A 21081-nucleotide genomic window follows, 5' to 3' on the forward strand; every position below is an offset into this window, starting at 1 on the left:
AACCTCCACAGCCCCTTGGCACTATGCTCCCTGGGGTCTGCTCTGGGCTTTGCCTTGAGGTTCGCTGCCTCAACAGGTACTGAGCAGAACCCTGCCGTGGGAGTCTTTCCTTGGCAGCAGGGGTTTTGCCGCACCCCGGTAGCTATGTGCCCTGCCAAGCTGCACCCCAGCCCGGAGATGACAAAGTGCCCTTTAGTTAATTGCAGAAGGAATCGCCTGGAGTTAAAAGTTCTGATTTATACGACTGTGGCTCTAACTGCTCAATAACACGGGCCCGTAATCTACTTTCATTTCAAACAGAAGGGTGATTTATGGGGCAGCATGCCGCTTTAGCTCAGAAATGAGGTGTTCAACATATGCTCTGTTGACATAAATTTGGAATTTATCGCTCCTGTCAAAACTGCCTGTTGGACAAAGGTGCGCATTAAGGCAATAAATGGCTCGGAATAGTTTTCTGTCAGATTTCCTAACCATTGTTCTCACTCCATTTGAGGGGAAAAATATACACTGGAAAGTAGTCAAAGGGCCCAAAGCTGTGCGTCTGGTCAGGAGGGGAGAGGATCTCCTCCGTGCTTCCCAAGCAGGGCAGCAGAGAGGGGCTAAGCAATGAAAGCTTCTTAAATAAAAACAACAGAAGGGTTTGCGTTGGTTTCTCACCGGGCAGAGCTGCAGTTGGCTTCTAGTGGCAGCTGGCTACTTGCAGTGGACTTCAGGTACCGAAGCTGCACTAGTACCCAGCTGGGATGCTGCACCGAGCCCCCACGTCCGGACAGTGCAGCTTGCCCTCGATCCTGGGCTTTTCACACAAAGCACCCTGTGGGGACAACTCATAATTGTGACACGGCACAGCCTGGCTGAAGTCGCTGTCCCTTTGAAGTGCTTTTTGCGGGGCGTTTACAGGCCGTTTTAATTACCGGCAGCTTGCGAGGGGCCAGCCTCCCGCTCGGCTTTTGTTTGACGGTGCTGGGTGAGGAGGGGGCATCACCCCACAGTGGGTTTGTACCTGGCCTGCACAGCCCGTTGCCAGACCCCTGTATCAGGACTCACTCGGGTAGATTGGTTCCCAACCCCAGGATGCCTGCCCACATTCATCTGTGCCACCCTGGACAAACCCTCGTGATGGAGCACCCATCACAACTGGGAGGCTTCAGCTGGACTCAACATTTCCCTGCACCTCCAACACTTCACTGAACAGGAACGAGAGGAAAAGCAGCTTTTTACAGAATGCTGCTTTGCCTCATCACTGCTGTTCTCCACCCCAGCGGCCTTTTCTCAGCTGGTTTGCTTGTAGGGACCACAAGAGTCAAGAGAGAAGGCAGAGGGTAATCCCAGCCTCAGCCTGGAGCAGCAACATAGGTGCACACTGCTGTATTTTAACGCCCTTGTCTTTCCCCCCTGCCCCTTCCTAGAGGCACAACTTCACAAGCTCGTATTGATCTTTCCCCTCAGATCTTAACAGCCCCTGCAGCTGTAATACCTTGCTTACATCTGCCAGGTTTTTGTGCAGTTTTGCAACATCTCCTTAATCCGGCGAGCAGAAATAGAATGTTTCAATCATATTTTGCTGCCGGGAAAGCGAGCAGATAAAGCGCTTTAAGACCTTGTTGAAAGGGGCTGCGCGAGATGGCGAGCGATAAGAGCAGCCTGCGAGCAGGCGCTCGATGGGGAACTTTTGTTGCCACTGAAATTTGTTGATGGAGATATTGCGAATAAATAACTCAGCCAGCAGCTCAACACCTCTAAACAGCGAGGAGGTTTCGGGGCTGAGGGCAATGGCAGAACCCAAGTTGAGGGACAAATGTGGATTTCCAGGGAGCCTTGGCACTGGCAAGGACTGTGGGCTCTGTGCTCCTGTGGCTCTCTGAGAAAGGTGATAGGAAAGGAGGTGTTATCTGCACAGGACAAGGGGTAAAGACCACAAACTTCACCATAAGAAGTTCCATGAAGAGGAACTTCCTGAATTTAAGGGTGATGGAGCACTGGAGCAGGCTGCCCAGAGAGGTGGTGGAGTCTCCATCTCTGGAGACATTCAAAACCCACCTGAGTGTGCTCCTGTGTGACCTTCTCTAGGTGACCCTGCCTTGGCAGGGAGGTTGGACTCAGTGATTTTCAGAGGTCCATTCCAAGCCACAGTATCACCATTCTGTGATACTGTGATTCTCTCAGATGCTTAGCATCACCTGCCTGTGTCCATCTCACCATTATAGAGGTGAAAAGTCACTGCCCATGTGGTCTTGGTTTGACCTAGGTAGTCTGTGCTAGGAGCCAAGCTGGTTTTGGGGTGATACAGAGAAAAGGAAGTGACCCTTTTGTTTTTCCTCTTTCTTGAGACTTGCTTCAAAAGAATCCCTGAACCCTTCAAGTTTTACTGGAGCTCATTAAGTGCTCACAGACGTTGGCCTCAGTGGGCACACATGGCAGTGCTGGCATGGAGGCTACCACGCTCCTCCTCACCCAGAGGTTTAAACCGGGTGGTAAGTGCAGAAGTGAGCTCAGCCCTGGTCGGGGGAGCACGACAGGCACGTCCCTAATTAAAAATGCAAAATGAGAAGGTTGTCACTTCTGTAGTTGACTTCTTGGCAGCAGCAGCCCGTCAGGAGGCTGGCGAGTTATTTATTTTTGTGAGGCAGATAAACCCTTTGGATTGTAAACCTTCTTGGCCTGAATTCATGCATGACTCTTAATCCTTCGCTATGACACAGTGAATTCAGGACAGGCCTGATTAATAATTACATTATACAGCAAAGTTGAGACTGGAAACCAGCTTCTGCTTTATTCTCCCTCTGCTCTGCAGGGTTTGATTGGTGCTCAGCATCACAGGGTCTCCTCCTGCACTCTGTCCTGCCAGCATGGCCATTCAGCATCCTGGCAGAGCAGCATGGCAGGGTAGGATGTGGGACTTGCTGCACTGCACAGGAGTGAGGGATCAGACCCTGTGTGCTATGGGGTAGGGGCAGATTGAGAGCTCTGGGCTCTCCACAACTCCAAGGGATGGTCTTGCAAGGGCTTGGTGTAGTAGCAGCTTCCTGCCAATAGCTCTGACGCTGGGGGGGAGGAGGGGGAAAATAAAGCTCATGTAAAATTAAATCTCCCCACACTCCAAAAGCAAGTGGTCCTCGCATCCCTGCACAGCTGGGGACGAGCCCTCCCGCGGGAACAGCAGAGGGAGGAGGCTTCAACACCCAGCCCTGGACAAGTCTGTTTCTGTCTTGGCTTTGGCAACAGGGCAATAAAAATACGCTCGTCTTGTTGTGGAGCAATGATGAACGGTGGATGTGAGCAGAGGTCGGCAGCAGCGATGTGCTGTGTGACTCCTCAAACACACACAAATTCTTCTCTGTTTACAGCATCCGATTTTGAAACCTCGCACGTGCTGCCGGCGCCGCCAGCCCTGCTCGGCCGCCGGGATGAGCCGGGGCGAGGTGGGGCTCCTGAGCAGCAGCGAGCACGCTCGGCTGGAAGCGGCTGGGGCTTGGGGGGCTTTTCATCAATGCTGTTGTCAAACCCCCAGCCTGGCTCCTTCACAAAAGCATCGGTTCGTCTCCAGCTGAGCTGGGGAAACAAAGCGATGAGCCCCGTTCCAGGTGGTTTGGGGCTGCTCGACGTCCCCACACATACCAAAGCATGGGAAAAGTAGGGGGCTTGGACTGCTCCGCTGCAGCATGGGACTGGACAATGTGGGAATGGCTCTGGGAAGGGTCGTCCTTGGGTGGCAAGGATGGCTTGAGAGTGAGGTGGAAGTTGGATGGATGGTTGTTGGAGACCTGGACAATACTGCTGCCCAGCTCTGGGCAAACACTCACTGTTAAAGGTAATTTGATAGCTGCAATCTGTGGGTCATTTGCTATCTAAAGGCAGAGCAGCATCCTCCTCACGGCGGACAGAGGGAAGTAAGCTGAGGTCTGCCCATTGTGGGCAAGCCCAGCAGCCCCGGCCCGTGATAGCAAAGTGGGGAGGGTGCTGTGCGGGATGCTCAGGCACCTGGCACAGTGTAGGATGTTCAACTCCTCGATGTGGTGAGGGAGGTTCAGCCCCTCTGCTGCTAGGGCTGTAGCCCCTTGGCGTGTGGTGGGGAGAGGCGCTGGCATCAGGAGGTTGTGCAATGCCACTCAGGCGTGGCTTCGCTTGCGCCTTGCGGTGCCAGGAAACGCTGAGCGGCGTGTTTCCTGTTTGCGAGCTGGTGGTTAGAGTTTTTGCTTGTGATTTGTGTCACGCTGAATTTGGATGGAAATGGGGATTTGGTCAGAAAAGCACACAAACAACCTCTTACATTTGTGTTATTTATTTTTGTTGTGGAGTACAGCACCTTTCCAGAAGCACTTGGTGCACAGGGCAGGGCTCTGCTAACACCTGCTTTGATTAATTCCAGATTGATCCAGTTTAATAAAGTCTCCAACTACAGCACTGATGGCAAAAGTTATGCAGGAGAAGGTCATCTCATCCTGGGTTACTCTTCAGGACCTCCTACCTGTGTCTTTCCTAAAGGGCCCCTCAACACAGAGCTACTTTTGGGCAATGTGTGGGTTTTATGGAAATATTGGGAAGTGGTGGTTTGGGATGGAGGTTCAGCCCCACGCAGGAGGACTCACCCCTCTCTGTTCTCCCCTAGAAAGCTGCACAGCGGGATGAAGACCTACGGATGTGAGCTGTGTGGGAAGCGGTTCCTGGACAGCTTGCGGCTGCGAATGCACTTACTGGCTCACTCAGGTGGGTTGGAGAGGGATGCTGGGGCTGGGCTGGGCTGGGCTGGGCTGGGGGAATGCTCACCAGGCCCACCCGAGATGCCACAGCCTCCCAGCTGATGATTCTGGTCTGGAGGTGAGGGTGCAGAGCTGGCTGTGCCCTCTCCAGGACATGCACTGCAAGCTTGTTCTCACCGCCCAGTAATTCGATTTATTTAAATTATCTTTTTTTGGAGCTTGTTTTCAATTCCTTAATTGGGGAAATATTTTCCTGACTGAGTAGCTGGGAATAACAAGTGCCACGTACCACGAAGCTGCCTGGTGTCCAGCCCTGCTCATGGCGTGAGTGTCTCCTCCACGCTGGCTCCGGCGTGTCCCAGTGCCACGTTCCTGGCGTGCAGGCACATGAGGCATTCCATGCCTGATGGATCTAACGAGCAGGTTCCCACGGTGCAGGCTCCTTAATTAAATAGGTAGGGATGGGTGGGAAGGCTGTGCTGGGCGAAGGCTCATGCCCAGCCAGTCAATGTGGACTGCTGTTCCTCTTGGGCGTGCAGCCCCTCGTGCAGCTGGGGATTTGATGTGCAAAAATGTGGATGGCCATCAGGTCCTCTTGCTCGAACGTGTGAATGTCCTCATCCCACCCCTTTGAAGGCTGACCACTCTGGGTGGAGGGTACTGTGACCAAAACTGTGTTCAGTGGTACCCCTGCAAGGAAGCTGTTATACTCCATGGGGGTTTCTGTGTTATTATCCTTTTTCCCCCTCAATTTTTATATTTCTTTTTTTCCCTGCTGCCTCTCATCTGTACCGAGGGGCAGGAGGAAGGGACATGCCTTGCCCATAGCCATGGAAGTAGCAGGGGCCTGCCTACCCCACAGTCCTTCAGGTGGCAAGTTGTGGGTTCTGGGATGCTGGATGCAGGATGCTGGTCCCCTCCCACTGCTGATCCCACCCTAGTGCTGGGTACGGGATGCTGATGTCACCCTGGTGCTGATGTCACAAGATGCTGCTCCCCAGTATGCTGCTCTGCCCCCACACTGGAGTTGCTGGATGCGTGTTCCCGGGATGCTGCCCCCCCCCACCCCCCGCGCCGGGCGCTAGCTCGTGTTTGTTTCGGTGGCTTTGGCCCGTGGCCCGTGGCTGGCCGGCGTCCAGCGCAGTGGGTACAGTATGTACAGTGCGCGCCGCCAGCCCTCCGCCAGTTCTCCGCGCAGGATCTAGTGCGAGTGGTTTATTTTTTTTCTAAATCCGGCGGGGGGCGGGGAGGGCTCTGCCCTCGCTCGCAAACAGCCGCGGATTCCAGCGCTGTTATTTATTAAAGCAGGAGACCTTTGCACCTCTCCCCTCGCCTCCCCCCGCCGCCAGCCCGGGATGCGGCGAGGTTGTGCCGGAGCAGCGGCAGCGCCAGGCTTGCTTTCGGCCGTGCTCCGAGGGCTGCACAGTGTTTAACTGGGGGTTCACCCCGTGGCACCTGCGTCGTGGCGGGATGGCTTGTGCCCCCCCGGCGGCCCCCTCCAGCAGCCCGCTTCCAGCAGCCCTGTATGCCAAATGCTGGGCTATACCGAGGCTGTCGTGGCAGCCTCCCCCAACTCATGAGAGATACCTGGTGGGGAAGGTGCATTTAAATTGGGAAACAGCCTGGGGGCCGGCTCCGGGGGGGTTGCAGTGCCCCTGCAACGCGACGAGTGCTCGGCGGTGTTATCTCAGCAGCCTTGCAGGTGTGAGGTAAACACCCAGCCAGATGTTTGCACCTCGGTGTAGAGCGTAAGCGTAAAGCCCTTAATGCTCTGCAAAGCCCTGCCCTACATGCTGCCCGGCTCAGGCAGGGACGTGCACTCAAAGCCTGGGAAGGTGATAGGAAGAGCTGCCCCTCTCCCAGAAAAACAAATTGCCAGGGAAAGTGAGGTGGAAGACCTAGCTTGTCGGTGGTACAGTTGGGGAGCAGCACTGGTTGGACTGGGGAGACTGTTCCCAGTGCTGCCACTGACAGGGTTATCCTTGCCACAGCTGATGCTCTGTGGGCGCTTGGTATGTGATCCTGGTATGGCAGTTACCAAATGACCAGCTTTGAGTTGGATTTATTCCCTGGGGAAAGGGGAGGATTCCTGCCCGTCCCCTCTCTTGCTTTGCCTCTCCATCCAGCACAAACCTCTGCTGGGGGGATGGCTGCTGTGGCCCTTCACCGGCCCATGAACAGGGGCAAGTGCCAACAGCACAGAGATGCCTGTGGGCAGCATACACACAGTTCCTGGGCCAGCAGCTTCCCTGCCTGTCCAAATACCCTCACTTTGTCTTGTGCCATCAGAACAGGGCTGGAAAAATCCCTCAGGTCTGTTAGGTGCTGGACCAGGCTGTGCTGGGGGAGCAGAGGGTGCGTGGGGAGCAGGGTGCACATGGGGATGGTACCTTGGGATGGGTGCATCCCACCCCTACCCTCCTCCAGTGATGTACCAGCGATGGGATTGACAGCGGCTGCAGCCCCCTAACCCTTGTCCGGGACCCATAGCAGCGGCTCCCCGGGAAGGCCACCCCCCCGCCCTGTCTGGCCGGCGTCCCACGGCCGGTCCCGGGTGATGTCAGCGGCCTGCCGGCAGGTCTGGATGTTCTGCCAGCGTTCCCGCGTTTATGATCATCCGCAGATGTGCATCCAAGAACACACTGTACCCACAGCAGAAATTAATGCAGGCTTGACTGCCGGCCAAGCCGCGCACACGGGGGAGAGGAAGAGAGACAACAAAAACTGTTTAATGCTGTTTATAAATTATACACTGGCTGATGAAAAATACATTTCTCTGCCCCCTCCCCCCTCCCTATCCTCTCTGCCTCGAGAGCCTGAGCTGAGACCAGAAGAATATGGTTTGCTTTTTAGCTCCTGTTTTGGCTGGGTTCCTGGACCTGGCCGCTGGGCCAGAGCCAGCTGCTTCCTTCTGCTCCCCCAGTCCTTACCTGATGAAATATATTTATTTATTTTGCCCTCTCTGCCACCTCTGCCCACTCTCCTCCTCCACCCACCCCGAGCTGCTGAAGATGGAGTGCAGAATGAGATCCCAAGACCCCGCACGCCACACTGAACCCACCCAATGTGCATCCCTACTGTCCCCTCTGAATGTTCATGCCTATTACCACTCAACATCCATGCCCATCGTCACCCACCCACTTCTCCCTGCTCTCACTGGGTGGGGGAAACTTCTCAAAGTTCCCCTGAGGTCGTGGGGCTGGAGAACCCCACTCTGGGGTGGGATGGGGGTTAAGTGAGGCGAGACCCCATCCGCCCCTGCCCGCCGCTCCCCGCGCGCTCTCCAGCCATCGCTGCGGCTGTGGTGTTGTTTCTCTGCTGTCACACCGCTAATGTTTATCATTTGCCCAACAGGCCTGACAGATTTTGTTTCCTGTCGCGCGGCAGTGGAGCCCCCCCCGGTTGCCAGGGAGCTGCCTCCCCGCCCCGCCACGGCCTGATTTGGTATTCCGCGTGCGCCCCGCCGCATTTCTGTATGCAAGACAAAGTGTTTTGATGGAGGACGATTGCAGGAGTGTCTGGAGGCTGTTTGGAGTTTTATGGGCTGTGCAGTGCGCGCCGTGCTCACTCGCTCGCCACGCGGGGCTGCCAGGGCCGTGGTGGGCTCTGTCGTTGGTCCCTGCCGAGCACAGGCTGCCAGGGAGAGCAGCGCTGGTGGGGCGCAGGGGATGAGGGCATTATGTAAGAACCTGCCTGGTTTTGTTCCCGAGCTACAGCACTCTGGATTTGTTTCATTTTGTTGTACGAAAATCCCCCCTGCTCTGCACTGCGCTGTGCAGTGTGGACAGCTACCGCACCGGCTGGCAAAGGCTGGGCAGTAATGCTGCCAAAGGCTCCCCCTCACCCACCCTAAGCCCCTGTTCCATTGCCCCAGGTGCTTTCCCAGGGCTATCCAAGGCATCCCTCTGGATGCTGTGGCAGCATCCTGCCTGCCAGAGCTGCCCATGGCCCAGGTGCACTGCAGAGATGCTCATGATGCTCAGCCAGGAAGACAAGGGTGATGGCAGAGGGAAGAAGGCAGAGGGTGATGGTGAAGGAAGAAAGGGAGAGGTGGTAGTAAAGGAGGGAAGGCAGAAGGTGGTGAAGAAAGGATGAAGGCAGGTGGTGCTGGTGAGAGGAAGATGGATGTGGTGAGAGGAGGAAGGCGAAGCAGTGGCATGGGCTGGGCTGGTCCTGTCTGCAGGCTTAGTCTGGCACTGGGCTTTCGAGTCCCTCTCCAGCCTGGAACCTGCCCTGGCTTTTTCCTTCTCCTCCGTGGCTACCGTTTGCTGGCAGTGGGGGAGCCGCACAGGCAAAACCCTCCAGCCCCAGCCTGCGCCATGGCTCCCTCTCGATTTGCCCCTTCCTAGCTTCTCCACTGTAGTTTTTCGGTGCAGAGATTTTCACGACCATCTCCTCCATTTTGGGGGGGGGGGGGGGAACAGGGGAGAAAAGAACTATAATAACAACAATAACAACAACAACAACTATAATAATAATAACAGCAATAATAAAACCCCAAAAGCAGCTTGATGTGGGCAGAAGAAGAAAACAGGAGAATGGGGTAGAGAACAGGCTAAATTTAAAATTGTAATTGGCTGACTTCCACAGGCTTGCGGGTGTTTTAATGACTCATAATAACTTCATTTAAAACCAGCTGAGCAGAAAATAGATTGGAGAGGAGCCTCGGGCCATTATGGATTTGTTTTTTTCTTCTTTTTTTTTTTTTGACAAGCTCTGTTTTCGGCAGCCAGGAAGGCAGCGGCGCGGGGCTGGGCTGCTCACACTCCCTGAGTTGGTGGTCTGCCCGGCAGAGATTGTATAGAAAGCAGGGCTGGCTCCACTGCCTTTGCTTTTTTTTTTTCTCTTTTCCCCCTCCTTCTCTCTCTCCCTTTCCTTTTCTTTCCATATTTTTTTTTTTTCCCTGATTAAAAATAGATGCCTTGAGGTATTATTTTAGCATCACTGTGGTTTGGTGCCTCTTTTTTTTTTTTTCTTCTTTGCACTTTTGATGTGGTAAATGGAACATAAATAAAATTGTTTTTGAAATGACTGAATTAATTAGGTAGTAAAGCGACGACAGTGAATAAATTTACTGGGCAAAAAAAAATTTTTTTTTAATCCATATTTCCCCCCCACCTCCCTCCTTCTCGCCAGTTGCAGCCTGTTAATAGCATACAATCCCAAATTTTTATTAATCCCTGGTGCTGTGTGAGGGAGGGGAATAGATGTGGCATCCTTTTCACAGCCTGTAATCTAATTCTTCTCACCAAAATATCCCAGCAAGGCTCAAACTAGCACACGTCGCACCGGTGGGGGCTGCCGTGACAAAACCACAGTGGGGAAGGGGCATTGCTGCCACCAACCTGTCTTCTACCACCACCTTCCTCCCCATGGGAACCCAAGAGATTGCTCATTTCCCATCTTTCTCTCCCTTTATCCATCCTCATCCTTCTTCAGAGGATCCTCACAGCTCGCCTCTTTCCTCTTCTCCTATTTTCCCCCAAACTATGGTTTGTGTTTTGGGAGCCCCTCTCCCTCTTGGCCCCCAGCCCCACAAGGTTTATCTGGCAGATGGGGCAGTGGGCATGGGAAATGGTGGTTTACTTCCTGGTGGATGGATCTGAGGAGGGGCAGGAGGCATCTGCTGCTCCTACCCCCTCCTCCCCTGGGAGCAGGGTGGGAAACCAGACCCCTCAAGGGGTTGCAGCCCCCCAATTAGGGCTGGGCAGCAGTGCGGGCAGGCGAAGGAGGCAGACTGGGATGTTTTACTGCTTCCTACTGCTCAAAGTGCTGGAACTGGAGGGGCTGCTGCTCATCCCCATAAAGTAATTAAACTGAGTGGTGTCAGGAGGGACTGTGGAGGTAACAGTGGCTGAAGCTATGCAGTTCTGTCTTCAGAGTCACTGGGCTAGGCCTTGCTTGAGATGGGAGAGACAGCAGCCCCTGCTGCGCCTGCCCAAGCTGAGAGATACCCAAACGTTCATGGACATGCCCAGAGGATGATCATGGTAATGTTATTGGGGATCCTTGCCATGACCCTTCTGGGCATCCCATTTCTGAGAGCTTCTTTAAGGCCTGACAGCACTGCCCAGTGCTGGGCCTTTCCTTTGCCTTTCTTTTAGGGGACATTAAACTGTCTCAGTCCTGCCCCTCCTTATGGCTTTCCTCTGGGGGCACTGCAGTCCCTGGGCAGTGCTGACCTTGCTGAGGGAGACATTGGGCAGCAATGACTGTGCAGATAGCATAGGATGGAAAAAGCAGCATCTCCTCACTCCTTGGCACCAGCCCCTCACTGAGGGCCCTTTATTAGGCAGGAGCTATAAATTTGCTCACATGGATGTAAACATACGGCAGGGAGATGGGTGCCAACCATGAGGCTCGCACCAAACCGCGGCTGATCCTTGGCAGCACGTGGAGTCCCAACAGGCAGATCACCCGGAGATCCGTGGATGCTGTAGGCGATACGAGTCGCTCACTAAAAATACCCTCCCCAGGCTCCTGGTGTGTACGTCTTGGGGAAGGGAGTGGGGGGGAGGTAATCGCAGAACCATCACAGAATGCCTTAGGGTGGAAGGGGACCTGCTTCTCTGGGTGCCGTTTACGGCGGGCGCGTTGAGAAAGCGAGCGGGAGCAAAGCGAGCCCCGATGCAGGCTCTGGCTGTGCTGCTTTCAAATATGTCCTGCTGCCTTTAACAACAAATGCTGAGCCCTGGTCTTGGGTTGTCGGGGGGGATTTTTTGTTGTTGTTGTTGTTGGTTTTTTTTTCCCTGAGCCCTGTTATAATAAGCTCAGATGTTGGATGACATTTTTCCTGGTGACTCACATAGTAAAATTAACCTTGAACTATTTACATATTCAATCGCCTCCCTCCTTCTCCTCCTCCTCCTCCTCCTCCTTCTCCTCCTCCTCCTCCCCTCCTCCCCGCGAGCGTGTGTACATTACAGGAATCCTGGCTCCGTATCAGTTTTTGTTTTGCTGATGAGAGGAAAAAAAAAAAAAAAAAAGAACACCCAGAAAAAAATTCCCCCGCCTGGAGTACACATCTACTTGAGGGAAAGAACACGCAGTCCTGGCCTTTGGAAATTGGCAGGCGGCGTGCTGTTCCCGCGCTGATAAGAGGTACTGTAAATAAAACTGTACGGCAGCGCCTGCTGTAAAATGCCCTCGTCTGTACTCATTGTTCTGACAGCTTCGGCTTTTTTTGGGGCCGCTGTTTTGGTACACGCTGTGCTGCCTTATGTAAGCCAGGGCCCGGCTCCTCCCGATGCTCACCCTGTTTATTTTTGCCTCGCCAGGAATTTTTGGGTTTTTGTTGCCCCCCCCTACCCCCCCCTCCGGCCAGATGCCGACTGCCTTTGCCCTTCCTCGCTGTGTACCCCAGGTTCCCGCTGCTCCTTCGGCCCCAGCCATGCCTGCACTTGGATTTGAGGGGCGTGGGGCACAAGCACACATGTTCTCTCTTCACCCCACGTAGAAACAGGAGAGGTGAAGCAAACATCGCGTTTGTCACGATTCCAGTTCATGGATGCAGCGACTCCCCTGAGCACAGCATCCCCCTCAGCACCACCAGTGTGGGGCCAGCACCAGTGGCTGCTATGCTATGGCAGGTTGCGTGTCCTCATGGATCACACTTTGCAGCAGTGGGGCTCCAAGAGCTTCAAGTGGCACTGGAGAGCCATTGCCTTGGCAACTGCTGGCTGTGCCTCGCCCGTGCCGGCCAGTGAGCCGAGCCGAGTGGAGGGCAGCCCATGCTGCTGCCCCACATATCCCCAGCCTGTCACTGCTTCAGCAGCTGCTTCCTGTACTGGCCACCCTGTACCCCACGCTCCTCTCCCTGCCAAGGGTGGAAGGAGGGACCACTGACCACACGTGTGAGATGCTCAGTGCCCCCAGAAGCATCCCAGATGCACGCTGGCAGCACATCTTGGAGGAGCTACTCCACTGCCCTCCTCACATCACCCCAAAGCCCTAGGTTTTGGTGTTTGTCCCTGTGGCAGGGCCACGTGGCCCCCCGTGCACACTGGGGTTGTTTTGAATGCAAAGTTGCCATCGCGGCGAGGGCGGCAGAGAACAACATATGCACAGTAAAGAGGCAGACTGTCGTATTGATTAACAGATGAGACCTCTATTATCGATCAGCGCTTGGCGAGAAAATTTATCACTTTTAATTTCGCCGCTGCCAAATATTTCTGCCTGCGAGCCAGCCGTTGCTGAGACAATTTAAAGGCGAAGGAATTCTCTTTCTAATGCATCTCGTGATACCTCCCTCTCTCTCTGTCACCTTTTCTGTGCACCTTGCTCCAAATTGCGTTGTGTTGACAGGGCGAGGGGCTCAGGGGGTGCGGGCAGGGGTTGGGTCTGGACCCCTGGAAGCAGGCGGCAGGGCTCTCTGCGCAGCAGTGCCCCTGCCCTGGAGCTGCTCTGTCACGCTCCACTCCTCACAGCAGACGAATCAAACCTCGAAATCTAAGAACTGGGTCCATGGCATTGTCCTGGCAGCGCTGCTTCAGACGTGGTGTGTATCGTTAATCTGGTTTTATCTGGTTTTATCTGGAAGTTACTTATCTGCTGCTGGGCATCCTGTTTTCCTCCTCGCTCAAACAGCAGCACATGTTGATAGTGATTTTCTGCACGCTGCCCCCATGCCACCTTCCTCTCCGATAGTCAAAGACGCCTCTGAGCTTCTTGCTCGATCGCGGCGCTTCGGCCTCGTCGGGTACCGGTGACGGCAGCTGCGACGGGAAGGGGAAGGAAACCAATTCCAATTAGCTCGGTTACAAGGCTAATGAAACGCATTGATGGTTAATGATTTTTAGATAGAAAAAAACCCAAATATTTAATTTCTTCCTCTGAGCAGCTCCTTATTGTGCACTGTGCTGCTGTGTGCGGGGAACAGGGCTGCGGGGTTAAGCAAGTTGCTGCTTTTTGTGGCCTCATAAGGGCAGATAAAATAGGGGCACCCCCCTCTATCATCGTGCAAGTCATATGGTTTGAACAATGCTCATGGCAGCAGCAACATCCCACACACAGTTTTGGGTGGATGTCCCCCAACTAACCTTCCTCTCCCCTTTCTCTCCCTAGCGGGCTCCAAGGCTGTAGTCTGTGATCAGTGTGGCGCTCAGTTCTCAAAGGAAGATGCCCTGGAGACGCACCGGCAGACACACACTGGTACGTGGCCTCCCCTTCCCCTCCTTTGCTTAGGCCCAGCTTGGACATTCAGGTGCCTTCATAACCAACAGCAACCCTCTGTGGTTCCTGCTTCTGACCTGCCTGGGGCCCTTTCTTGCTTTTAATTTGACCAAGTTAAGCTGGCTGCGTATTCTGCCTAAGTCTAAACTGGAGATGGTTTTGTGCCTGTGTTGAAATCCATGTGTGGTGTTTGCAAGAAAACCTCCCCAGATGGCTTTTGGATTGGGCTATTTTCTGCTGGCTTGTTTTGGTCTGGTTTTGCTGTGCTGCTAAGGGTGCTGTTGGTGGAAGATGGAGCACAACCTTCTGTGGTTGCACTCAGCATCTGAGCGTTGCTTACTGGTCACTACCCTTGGGTCAAAATTGGACCAACATGAATGCACTTGGCCACCATTCAGCTGTAAGAGAAGCTCCCCAAGGGATGAATACCCTTGTCAGGAGAGTTTGGATGCTCAGGAGGCTACGAGTGATGAGTTGTGAGTGGTTTGCAGCCCCCAGCCTGTGCCAATCATTGTATTCCTGGAGTTCAGAGCATTCACGGGAACCAATTTGCTGCATCTGCAGCTGAGGGGTTTTGTTGTGTGGCTGTGAGGTGTGTACAGGGGTGCAAGTGGCTCCTGAGCAGCTGGGCTGTGCACAAACTTGTCAAAAAGGATGCTATGGGACGTGAGGACGGGAGTCTGGGGAAGGCTGGACCCAGCTGAGCACAGAAAACATCTTTCTGTTCTGCTCATAAAGGTTGAAAACCCATCTGGAGCAGTTGCCACGGCTGATCCTTGTCTGTCTCTGCAGCTGAGGCAGTCGACTCAGTACCTCGGTGCTTGTGCTTTGCCAGAGTGAGGCAGCTCCAGCTCCACTTCCACTAACTTATGGGCATGAGGCACCAGTTCACCCAGTTCCACTGTGGTTACTGCTTGGTGTTAGCAGATGCTGATGGGAAGTGATGGCACAGCGACTGTGAAGGGGTTCGTTCCCTCTCCGAGCACAGCACATCATCTCTTCTCAGCAGCTGCCTTCTGCCACCACTGCAGAGCCCCCTGCAAGGGCCACCCCACCCAGGGAGAGTTTGCCACGGGGCAGGTTCATGCAGAGAGGTGGTAAGATAATCTGCAGGCACGGGGCTGGCACGGAGAGCCTGGTTTTGAGGACTGAGTGGCGATGCAAAGTGCTGCGTCACCAGGCAGGAATAGCTGCGGCCGTCACCCGATCTGGGAGCTGAGCTGGCCCAGCACCAGTTCATAAATCGTGAAGTAATTGCCCTCCATAGGCAGCATCGCGCTGCTGGGGCTGGACTGCAGGGCTCAGAGTGCCTTTCAAAGCTGTGTGTCCTGTAGGTTGAGGAGGAGCAAAGGACTTGTGGTGGGGCAAAGAAAAGGGACTTGCTCCACTCAGGGCTGAGCGACCCAAGCTGGGCAGAGAGGTAAAAGTTAAAGGTGGCTGAGCAAACAGTGGTGAGTTCCCTTTTTCCCTGGTATTTCCCTGTGGAGCATCCTGGGGCAACTGATGGGAGCCCAGTTCTCCTCAATACCCAGGACCCCAGAACCCCCTGAGTGGCATCAGGAGTGGGTGCTGTTGAGCAGCTACTCGGTGATGCACCTCAAATCACTCCACAGATGCAGCTACACAGGTTTGTTATCAACCTCAATGCTTCTGCAGGGATTAGAGCCCCTCTGGTTGCTGAAACCTGGGTCTGGACCTCACCAAAGCTCAAAGGGCAGCAGGGGAGCAGAGCACAGGGACGCAGTGACCAGAGAGCAGGTTTGTCATTGTTGCCTCCCACTGTAAACACAGAGGGGCAGCCAAAATGAATCATTTCCTATCATCAGGTGGCACACAGGGCACCCTGCCCTGGCACAGCCAACAGCCCGCCTCTGCCTCAGTATAAACAGCTCCGTTCCAAATAACAGCATCGCCCAGAGTGGGTTCTTTTTTGGGCATCCTCCTTTTGCCCTTCGCCACAGGTCAGTTGGCAGAAGATGCTGAAAAAGATCACCATTTTTGGTAGAGACCCAGGTGGAGTCCTTTCAGGGATGCTCTCAGACCCTGGGCAGGGTTGGATCTGCTGCAGGCTGCCCAAACATTCCCACTTTGCTCAAAACTGCAGCATTTAGGGAAGGTGAGAGAGCTGTCTGTGAGCAGTCACAGCTTGACCCACAGCAGCAGATTTTCTGCTATGCGTGGCCAAGGGAGGAGCTCTCAGGTTCTCTTTACCCCACGTGGGGCTGCTTCTCAGGGTTCGGGCAGGATCCAGCACCCCTTTCATCTCACTTGTTTTTCTTCCTGTTGCCCACCCTGCTCCTCTGGGTGACAGTGCAGAGTACGGTGCCAGGCTGATGTCCGTGTGCTGTACCAAACACAACCCAGCCCTGGCAGCAGAAAGCCCACACCCTGCCTTCTGAGGAGAGCTGAAAAATAATAACAAAGACAAAAAATAGTTTGTGCTTGTGAGCACAGAGCTGTGCCCAGCTCCGTCGACTCAGACTGGGACGCCCTCTCCGGGCGATCGCTGTTCTTGGCCCCCAGCCCATGGCAATAGGAAAGGCAGCAACTGTTTTGGCTCATCTTGCAGCAGCACGAGCTCAGTGCCACACCGGGGAGCAGAGCGTGGAAAATTCCTTACCCTGCTCCTAAAATCTGGAAGAAAAACCAAAATGCACCAGTGGGACAAGCTGAGCACCTCCAGCCTATGCTGACAGGGCTCGGAGGGCTTACAGGGATGGGGATGGTGCTGACAGGCTCCAGGCTCACCACCGACTCTTAAAATATCAGAGGTGACTCGTCTCAAGTTCTGCCCGTGTGCCAAGGCAATTAACACCAGTGAGCCCAGTGCCCACCATGGGCCAGCACAGATTTGCTCCTGACCCACTTCCACATGGGCACACTCCACACCTAATATAGAGTGGGTTTGCTTCAGCATGTTGTTTGGTCTGCGATCTGTGGGGCCAGCGCGGCCCTGTATGTGCTGCTGAGGCTGCACAGGAGGCCATGGCCTCCTCTGCCCTCACCCCCTGTCTGCACTGCTCACATCCCTGGGACGGTGATGCCAGGCAGGAACAGCAGAAAAAGAGTTATTAAATGCTACGTTCAGCCCAAAATTGAAAAGCCATAAATCTGCCTCTGCTCTGTTTTACTCCCCCTTCCCCCCTTTCTCTTTCCTTGCCGGGATGTTGGTAGCGTTTTGATTTAATAGTTGGCCAAACACAAGGGTCTATTTTATTCAGAGTTTACAGGCCTCAGGGCTGTTATTCCTCCAAATTTAATAGCATTGAAATTGCAGGGTTGGCGATAATTTGCCTATCACTTTCTGCTCTGCCATTGATGTTTATTGTCAGCGGGATGGAATCTCAATCCGATTCACTTAGATAAGATGTCTGTTAAGCATTTAGATAATTGTGCCATCATTAACTTGTCACATTATTTTAGAGATTCAAAACAGTCGTGCAGTACGAGTGGAGGTACAAAGGGAAAGGAACCTGGCGCACGAGAGCCCAGAGAGGAGGTGGCAGTGGTGCTGGGTCCCGCGGAAAGTGCCACTGGGCGGCAGCTCGGAGAGCTCAGCCTTCTCAGGGATTGCAACCGGTTTTTTTTTCCCCAAAACAAAATCTGGGCTGCTGCTCAAAATGCACACTGAGGTACCCAGTGTGGGCTTCGGGCTTCAGGCTTTGGGCTTCCTTTAATTGTTTTGTCTTAAATGCCAAAGCAGTTGGCATTTCTCTGCAGAGCAGCATCCCAGAAGCTCCATTCCTGGCTGGGCTTTGCTGGGCACACACATGGGAGCCTGGAGGAGGTGGAGGGGGCACTGTGCCGGAGCTGTGCTTTCAGACAGGCAGACACCATATCTGCTCTTGGCAAATCCATATTTGGAGCAATTAATTCTGTATTTGTCTTCTCTTCTTTTGCTTGTCTCTTTCTGCCTCGGAATTGTACCTGCCTAAAACCCACCAGCAATGCTGTAGCTGTAGGCTGCTGGTGTTGGAGACGAAGGCTTGTGAGCAAGTGGAATGAGTTTGGTTCTGTTGAAACACAAATTCTCTTTGCCTTGTTCTCAGCGTGGTGCCACGAGCCGTGGCCATGCCAGTTCCATCAGGACACTCTCTGGGCACTGCTGACTGCTGTGAATTGGCTTGGTGGCACTTGGCCACCAGCAGCCACCTGCAATGTCCCACCTTCAGAAGCAGCACCTTGGGCTCCTGAGATACAATTCAGGAGTCATCTGGCTCCGTTCTGTCTTGTGGCTAAGTCTGAGGGGGTGCCTGGCCACAAGCAGATGGCACACTTCATACAGAGCCCAGCTCCATATCTTGCTGGGCTGCCCCTGGCTTTCTATTACCATTTCATGGGGCTCCTGAGGGTTTTCAGAGCAGCTCAATGAGGCTTCTGGGGAAAATTCCGCCGGATCGCGTTGTTCCATAGCCAGAGATAATGCACTGCAGGATGAACTGCACTCAGAGGTAAGCACCCTCCTGTGCTAGCCTCGCCGCCTCAGTCCCAACTCGGGGAGGCAGCAGGGATGATACCCTGCAGCAGTGCCCAGATATGGACATTGATGTCTGGAAACTCCTGTGAGAGCCTTGTGCACTCCTCCATGTGCTGCCATTGCCCAGCACTTCAGCTGGCATCTGGAAGCAGTGGGGATTCAACTGGAATGGGATTTGGGTACAAGGGTCCTGGTTCCAGGAGAGGAGGCAGGAGTGCCTTGTGATGGAGAAAAGTGGTTCTGGGTTCCCCCGCTCAGAAAACAAAAGTGCATGTTTGCAAACATTGCACATGGGAGGTGCAAAGATGTTTCTCCTGGCACCTTCCAGTGCTGGTGATGCTGAGTGGGCACCCTGGAAAAATGAAATTTGAGAATGGGGGAGCTGCTCTTGGGGTTTGTGGCTTCGGTAGCAACTGAGTATCTGAGAAGGTAGTGTTGGAGGTGCTTTTGTAGCTGTTGTGACATTTTGGGGTGCTGGTATCTGGCTGGAGTGAATTGTTCCCTGCACAAGCAGCATCTTTTGTGCAGTGTCCCTGCAGAACCTTGCACAAAATGCTCTGTGCTTGATTTTGTCTACTGGACAGGGAGGGGGCTCACTTGCTGCCACCTTAGGGAGGGGTGAAGCAGAGCCATCCCCACCCAAACTGCAGGGCCTCGAGCACTCTCAGTGCTCACATGGCCACGTTTGTTTGCAAAAGGACTGAGGACGGTGCTAGTGGAGGGAAGGAGCTGCGCAGGAGCAGGGTCGGCAGCACCATCTCTGGGCTTTGCATGCCACCAGCCCCAGCTTCAGCTGAGTCCCAGGCAGCAGGTCCTGGGGGTGCAGCACAGAGCCCCTTTGTCTGATAGTAATGTCCTGTGACAGTGCTTGAAATCCGAGTCCCAGCGCACATTCCTGAAACTGGGAATCACTCTGCCTCCCAAAGCACGGTGACTTCTTCCACCTTCACAGCCAACCCCCACACACACTTCCAGGTGGGCTCGGCTGGGAGGCACAGCATGGTCAGGCCTCGTGTGAGCAGGCAGATTCGCCCAGAGTGAGCTGAGAGATGGCAACGTGGCAGAGCCACGGCCGTGGGCAGCAGCCAATGGCCAGCCTCTAATTTTCCTGTGCAAATACTATTTAAAGCGTGATGAGAAAAGCCCTCTTGCTAAGCTACGGAGAGATCTTTCTTGTCCTTTAATTCTAGATGAAGGGGATTAGTGTGAACATATTTAACCTCTGACCCGTGGACAAAAGCATTATCAAATTTAGTTGCCAAGTGGCTCCGCGTTTAACCAAACCAGTGCAGGATCTCAGCAATCTTTTTTTCCTTCCCTCCTTTGAAAGCTTTAACATCTATTGTGCCCCCAGACCATGAGGCAGACGTGGCAGCCCTCCTCTGCTTGCATTCAGGATGCCCAGTAAGGGGAACCAGCCTGGTACAGTTGCTGCTGTAACCCCCCAAGACTAGGGAATGCCAGCAAAAGCCCCGAAACAGCAAAGCTTTCTGTGGATGGGGCCAGTTCCTCCCTGGCCTCGGCACTGACCATTCCTGCGGTGGCTTGGAGGATGCTTGGCCATGGCTTGGAGCACAGAGGGGCACTGCGCCTCGTTCTGCTCCGGGGCGGGAAGGGAAGCGCACTGCAGGCCATGGCACACTTGGGGAGCTGGAGGATGCTCGGGGCTGTGTAAAGCAGGGATGAAACGCGGGCAAGAGGCGGCCGGGGTCTCCTGGTCCGGCACAGGAATGCCGAGAGGGGCCTCCCGTCAGGAGCCGGTGTCCGTTTACAGTGCATCTCTCATAAACCCGGCGGCGGGGGCGAGGGCAGGGGGACCGGCCCTCCTGGTATGTGATTGATTATCTGGTATTTATGCCATTGAGGACTTTTCAGCGGCTCGGGGTCAGGGGGTCATCTCATGTGTCTTGCTGCAAATCCGCTTCCTTTTGTACAGTGCGGGCTGGGTGAGCAGACACACAAAAACAGCTTTTTCTTTTCCTTGGGAAAAAGGGGAGGGGGGCGGGCTGGTGTCAATGAATTTTTTTTTTCAGCCTTTCCTGAATAGTGTCCTTTTTAATTCCAAAGAACTTTTAATTAAAAGTAGCAGGAAAGTTCATCTCGACAAGGTTTAACTTACCTTAGCAGTTACTTTTGTCCCCCGGGACTCGCGTCTCCCCGCTGTACAAAAAGCCCCCAAGCCTGGGGGAGTGCTGCCCCCCGGTCCTGTGCCACGTCCCCCTGGCTCTGCCGAGGAGGCCTTTTCATCTTTTCTCCCTTTTTTTAATGATGGGGTGCAGGGATAATCAGCAAACCCCGCGAATCCTGGCTTTGTGCCTCGCAGCAAAGGGTGGCTGCACTGGCCATGCTCAGCCAGGGGCAGCTGGCCACGCCACCAAAGAGTCACTCCACCAGCCGGGGCAGTGATGGTGGCAATGGTGGTGGTGATGGTGGTCTCCTATAGTGTGGGATGCTGCAGCCCCATAGACAAGCAGGGCAGAGGGCAGTTCAGAATGCCACTGACCAGAGACCTGGTCTGCAGTTCCCTAAAACCCACCTGGCAGGGAGAAGTGCATGCCCACCATGATGCACCAGTTGGTAAACACTCGTGGTGAAGAATCTTTGGACAGAAGGTCCCATGAGGTGGCTCTCAGTACCCTAGAGATGCTGAGTGAAGGTTTCATCTCCTCACTGCAGCTCTTTGTTTGAGGGTGGAGCAGTTTGTAATACATAGGTTCAACTGTGGCTCGGAAA

General features: G+C 54.2%; 1 protein-coding gene across 1 annotated transcript in view; it reads left to right on the forward strand.

Moving 5' to 3' along the window:
* The window catches only part of ZBTB16 (zinc finger and BTB domain containing 16), a 58762-nt gene that overhangs the window by 24675 nt on the left and 13006 nt on the right, over positions 1-21081 (forward strand). The window contains exons 3-4 of the mRNA XM_064173046.1: positions 4610-4707; positions 13764-13850. Of these exons, the coding sequence (XP_064029116.1) occupies positions 4610-4707; positions 13764-13850 (185 nt within the window). The remainder of the gene's footprint in view (positions 1-4609; positions 4708-13763; positions 13851-21081) is intronic.

This window comes from Pogoniulus pusillus, chromosome 38, assembly GCF_015220805.1.
Source record: "Pogoniulus pusillus isolate bPogPus1 chromosome 38, bPogPus1.pri, whole genome shotgun sequence".
Classification (NCBI taxonomy): Eukaryota; Metazoa; Chordata; class Aves; order Piciformes; family Lybiidae; genus Pogoniulus; species Pogoniulus pusillus.